The following is a 6,000-nucleotide window of genomic DNA, read 5'->3' as shown; positions in this document are numbered from 1 at the left end:
AATACATCTATGTTTACCACTGATAAACATAGATGTCTCAGAAGGAACTTCCATGAGAGACCAACATCATTGATCCTGATTTTCCTTAAAGAGGTCAATGAGCGTACTACTCTAGTTGGTTTTCTTCTAAATCATGGCTCTGGTTTGGCTCTGGTTTAGCTCTGGTTTAGCTCTGGTTTAGCTCTGGTTTAGTCTAGTTTTTTGACTGGTAAACATATGTGGTGTAACAGACAAAGTGGTTTATTACAGAGACATGTTCCAATCATCACCACATCCATCAAACATCACCACACCTCACACTTCCTCTCGTATCACGTGGGCCTACAACAAGCTTGTACCTTCTTGTCCTTGGCGTCGGTCTGGTGGGCCGAGGCCTGGATCCTCTTCTGCAGCTCCTGGATGGTACTGAGGGACTGGTCGTAGCGCTCCTTCAGCTCTCCAATCTCCTTCTCCACGGCTCGGCTCTTCTCCTGCAGGGCGTTCATCTCCCCTTTGGCCTTCCTCTCCTGCTCCGAGGCCAAGGCTGCATCCTCCCGGGCATCCTGCACCTCCTCCGACAGCAGCAGGAGCTTCTCTCGCAGCCCCAACACCTCTTCGCTCTGCTGGTGTTTGTCCTTCTGTAGCTGGGTGACGTCCTCGTGCCTTCTCCGCAGCTCCTCCAGGGCTTGCGTGGCCTGTAGAAGCTCGGACTGGAGCGCGGAAACGTCCTCCGCTCTCTGGGCATTGTTCTCCTCTTCCTCCTTAAGTGCTAACTCGAGTTTGCCCACCTTGGCTTCTAGGTTCTCCTTGGTTCTCGTCGTCTGTTGTACCTCCTCTTGCACCTCCTGCATCTCTTTCTGAAGCACGCACGTCTTCTGGGCTTCGTCTTGCAGGGCAGCCCTGGCCTTCTTGCAGTCTGCCTGAGCTTGCTGGACTTCTTGGTTAAGCACTTTGAGTTCGCCGTCATAGTTTGCTATGCGAGTCAGCTCCGATCTCAACCGCTCCTGTAGACTCTGAACTTGCGTTGTGTAGTTTATGTTCTCCTTTTGTAGCTCGGCATTTTGTCGTTTTTCCTCCTCGTGCTGCTTCTCCAAGTCCTGAACTTTGACGGTAAGTTCTTGAAATTTACAGCTGTACTCCTTTTCCAGCTCTTTCTTCCTCTCAACCAAAGCAACATCTAGTTTCTTGTTGACCTCGGCTAACTGAGCCTTCAGCTTCTCTTCGCCGTGTTCGGAGCTCTCCCTGCTCTTTGTCTCATTGTTATATTTGTCCTCCATTTCAGTCAATTTATCAGTGAGTTCTTTCACTTTCTTCTCATAGGTCTTCTCCTTCTCCTCCATGGCGATTCTGGGGATAAATTTAGCCTGGATTGCCTCTTGAATAGTATCCAGTTCTTGCTTCTGAGCTTGGAGTTCCTGCGTCAGCCTGATGGTCTCGTCTTGAGCCGCTGCGTACATCTCTGCGGTTTTGTTTGCGCGGTTCTCCGCCTCCACCGCAGCCACTTTCAGCTGATCCGTCATTGCGTTGTGCTCGCTCACGCAGACATAGTCTTTTCGCACCTCCAATCGCACCCTCTCCAACTCGCCTTTCAACTTGTCATTTCCTTCTTTCACGTTCTGTAATTCTTCACCGCGTTCGTTCTTCCTGGACTCCAGCTCGGACACTTGGGACCTCAGATCTTCTATGGTGGCGGTGAGCTCCTTGTTGGTCTGCTCCATCTGCTGCCTGGGCACGTACTCTCCGTCCAGACTCTTCTTCAGCTCCTGGCTCTGTGCTCTCAGCTGGACGCACGCCTCGTCTTGCTCTTCACATCTTCTCTGCATCGTTTCGAGTTGTTTGACTAGTGTGGCGTTCAGCACTTTCAGCTCGTCCACCTGCTCCCTCGTGCCCTGGCGGTGCTGGAGCTCGTCTTCCAGAGTGGATCTGTGCAACTGCAGCTGGTCCACTTGGGCCTCTGCTTTCCCGTAGCGCTCACTGGCCTCCACAAGCTTGTCCTCCAGCTCCTCCAGGGCTTGGACCATGTTGTGCCTGGCCTGCTCGTGCAGATGGACGGGGATAAAGTCTGTTTGTATCCGCGCTTTCAACTTCTCCAGCTCCTCCTCGCTTTCCTCCACCTGAAGAAACCATAGCAAGTTTCAAGTCAGTTCAAATAGCAAAATATTGCTGGCGCATGCTTGTGAAAGGGTTAGAACTGGAACTGTAATAAACCCAACAAGCCAAAAAAACCTGTAAAGAAATACTGATCTTGGAAGCTGAATCTAAAGGGTCAAGGGAATTTATGGAAACTAACACACGGTTGACATTTTTCTTACTCCTTTTACATAAATGTGTCAATGTTTCATGAATTTCGAGTGTAAGGTTGTGATTGTTTAACTTTGTACAAATAGTATTAATGTATTTCAGAACAAAGTAACAACTCTACTGTTAATATTACACAACAGAACAATTGCCTTTATGGTACTGAAAGATCCCATGTTCAAATTTGTGAATGTCATTTAGACAGTGAGTAAAGCCTCGTGAAGGATGGACCCACCTCTTGTATCAGCGAGTGGCTCTTGGCCGTCACTTCCAGCAGCCTCTGCTTGAGTGAGGCGTTGTGCTCCTCCAGTGCAGCCCTGATCTTCTGCTCCTCTTCGGAGCTCATTGCTTGGGCCGAGGGGCTGTCCATCCTCCTGTGCAGGTCTGCCACCTCCTCCAGCACACGGTCGTAGTCCTCCCTGAGCTCCGCTATCTGCCTCTCCTTCTCGTCCACCGCGTTTGTCAGCAGATTCTTCATATTGTCAAACTTCTCGGCTGGGACAGTGTTACCCGGCTTTGTTCTCACCTCTTTCAGTTGGCTCTCCATTTCGAGCAGCGTGTCGGCGAGCTCGTCTCTCTCCGCGCTCACTGCTCCCAGCTCGTGGTGCAGTCGCTCGGCCTCTGCTGCGAGCTGGCTCTCACTGGACTTGTACTCCTCCAGGGCCTTCTCGCTTTGCTTGAGGCGGTTGCGGACTCGGCCCACCTCCGCTGACGCGCCCTCGTACTTGCTCTTGACATCTTGAAGCTGCAGTCGCAGCTCTTCGTTAGCTTGTCCTCCGAGGTGCTCCTTCACGGCCACCACGTGCGCCTGCAGCTGCTTGACTTTGCACTCTGATTCCAGCATTCGTTTCTGGACGTCGCCCAAAGCGTCCTCCAGCTCTTGGATCTGCTGGTCCGCCTGTTTCTGGATGCTGTCGCGGCTCTGCACCAGCTCTTGGCACTCACGGTTCTTGCGGTTGAGCGCAGACTGGAGTCTGGCCGTCTCCTCCTCTGAGGCCTGCTGTCTTCTCCGCACCTGCTCCAGTTCGCGGCGCAGGGCCTCCAGCTCAGCAGGGAGGTCCCAACCCACGGCCGCCTGCTGCTTCTCTGAGCCTCTGGACATGGAGCGAGAGATGGACACCCTCGGGATCTGAGTATGGGAATACATACAATAAGTCTGAATGACAAAACTTTGCATGTACTTTTCCAAACCCATTTTCAAGTTACTAGTACAACATGTCCCAATAGTTGGGTTAAAATGCTCTAAATTAATATATTCTGTGAGAATTTTAAGAGTTTTATACATTTGAAATTACAAATCAAAATACAAATCAAATCAACCAGTCCAGAATATATAAACAGACATTTTCTGTGGACTATGTCATTGATTTATGAAGAAAATGCAAATAGATGAAAGGACATGAATGAGAACACCAAAGTCTATAGTTTTACAAGAGGCGAGTAATCCAGTGTTTCCAGTGTTAGTGTCCTGGCCTGTGCCTCTGTGCTCTGTGAGTCCATCTGCCTCTGTAGCGGTGAGGATTATATATAATAAATGGTTAGTAAAGGGAAAGCAAACTATATACTGCCCAAAGCAGCTCTTTGCTCCCTCACTGCTCAAAGGCTGCTGAGGTTGAGTCAGGTTTTAGCCCTGCACTGTTCGAACTCAGTTTAGTTTAGTTTGTGGCACGAGAATAAACATTTTTCTCTTTCGTTGTCTAACGTGGAGTCTGTGTTTGAGACTTGATGGATGCATGTTTTGTGGCGTGTGCAGGATCCATCTTGCAGCCATAGGTATAGACGGACTTTACATCATAGAATGTTCCTGGTTTCCAATCCAGCAAATATAAGGTTTTAATTCTTCACATCAGGCTATGACAGGTACAAGCATGGGTTTGAAAGACAAGAATGGGCTACATGAACTAAAAAAGCAAGTGTCAACTCGGATTAAAACTAAAACAGAAACTTCATTAAATCAAATTAAAGTGTTTCTGACCTGCTCCGTGTCCAGGCTTTGCGCTTGCTTCAGCAGGATTTCTTTCCCTGTGAAATGATCAAACATGTTAAAACAACCTGGATAAACCAGTACCTGAGCTTGAAGCGGCCTCTGCTCACCTTTGATGACCGACTGCCCAGAATAATCTCCCTGAAAAGAACACCGGTCCATTAGCTCAGCTCAGAGACGTAATCACGCTGTTGTAACTACAATAAAATATATGACAAACGCTTGGAATGAAAGCGCTCACCATGGGGCTTTTGAGCTGCACTTTGACCGTCTCCAGCCCACGTGGACCGTCTTCTTTGGGCATTTTAGACGAGTCCTTTGGATCAAAACAGGACAAATAAGAGGAGGAAAGAAAGAGATGCCCTAAGCTAACGTTGAACACCCACAGACATACAAAAAGTAGATCTGGCGTTCGATGCTCGTGTTATCAGTCACTTAGAAACTTGACTGGTCCGGGAAGACTTGGACATTGGAACCAGTCCCCTGTACTTTTAACCGGAGTCCATTAGCATTAACCCACCCAAAAAGGTAATTTCTGAATAATCCAGAGTGTTTGGGCAGGAACCAACCCATCGAGCACATTTAAGTCAAAGTTTCACTTAAAGTCACCGCCGTTTTATTTTAGATTAAAATGAGCTCAAAATGGCCTCTGAGCTAAAGGCCGACTGTGATGTGACTTAACATCCTCTTTTACATGTTACTGGTGAAAAACAGACAAATCTTATAAATATAATAAAATAAACGTATATATACTATACTATACATTATATACTATAATATGGGGATTGGCTTCAAAAGGTATATGTGAATGTTGGATTTGATGTAACTCCGGAGCGTCAGCCAAGTGTAAGAGTTTGAGCAAAGGACAGAGAGGATTCTGTCTCTGTGAATGTCCACGGTGAGAACAATAAGCTTTGAACCGTTGTAATTACAGTGTAGAAAGGCCGAGGCTCTGATACTGACCTCCTTCAGGCACTCGTCCACCTTTTCCTTTGGGACAAAAAAAAGATGAATTTAGACCACAGGTTTCAAATGTGAATGTAATAACATAACACACCCACATATAATAGAATCACAGGGATTCTCGTAGCCTGTTAAAGAGGACCAGATAATCTATTATTAAGACTCTTGAATGGGTTGTACATCTTAATCAAAATATCAGCCATGTCAGAGCTTTTAAATTTGGCTACAATCCATAAATGGTAATCGTCATCATCATTTTGGGTTTAGCACTCATCAAGTCTTGATGTCCCATCTACAAACCCAGTATATATATAATACAGCTTTTGATTTCCTTTTATATTTTCAAAAACAACAACAAAAAATGTGAATTCTCAACACTATTGGTCAGATTTCTCTTTTCTGCCCTAATGCGAGAGAAACAAAAGACGCGCTCAAAAGTCGGATTCAAACATTGCTGTACCAGTGACTTTAGCATAAGTGACAGCTGCAGTCGGAGCGCCGTGGTCACATCATCGCGCTCCAAAATGTAAAAGGCTCCGAGCCCTTGTGTGTGGAGGGTCACCTGTGTGAGCTGCTGCTGGAGCTGGGACACCTGGTCCAGAAGCCCCCTCTGCTCCTGATGAGACCTCCTCAGACTCTCCTGGAGGCTCTCGTTCTGCCGCTCCAGATCCTGAGTCCACACACACAGTCACATGGTTCACCAGAGAAGGAGGCGTGGCACACACACACTCTGTATATGTACCAATGGACCAAACGTATAATGGTAACGGGACAGT

At 47.5% G+C, this 6,000-nt stretch overlaps 1 protein-coding gene across 1 annotated transcript in view; it reads right to left on the bottom strand.

Moving 5' to 3' along the window:
- Positions 1-6,000, bottom strand: part of uacab (uveal autoantigen with coiled-coil domains and ankyrin repeats b) — a 94,417-nt gene that overhangs the window by 4,825 nt on the left and 83,592 nt on the right. Inside the window, exons 11-17 of the mRNA XM_072464831.1 lie at positions 5,787-5,894; positions 5,225-5,251; positions 4,503-4,577; positions 4,372-4,402; positions 4,253-4,299; positions 2,513-3,406; positions 339-2,093 (exon numbers count right to left, since the gene is read on the bottom strand). Coding sequence (XP_072320932.1) covers positions 339-2,093; positions 2,513-3,406; positions 4,253-4,299; positions 4,372-4,402; positions 4,503-4,577; positions 5,225-5,251; positions 5,787-5,894 — 2,937 coding nt within the window. The remainder of the gene's footprint in view (positions 1-338; positions 2,094-2,512; positions 3,407-4,252; positions 4,300-4,371; positions 4,403-4,502; positions 4,578-5,224; positions 5,252-5,786; positions 5,895-6,000) is intronic.

This window comes from Eucyclogobius newberryi, unplaced genomic scaffold, assembly GCF_026437365.1.
Source record: "Eucyclogobius newberryi isolate DKJ021-1_F unplaced genomic scaffold, fEucNew1.0.hap1 SCAF_5, whole genome shotgun sequence".
Classification (NCBI taxonomy): Eukaryota; Metazoa; Chordata; class Actinopteri; order Gobiiformes; family Gobiidae; genus Eucyclogobius; species Eucyclogobius newberryi.
The sequence above is the reverse complement of the archived record's forward strand: the minus strand, read 5'-3'. Positions and strand labels throughout refer to the sequence as shown.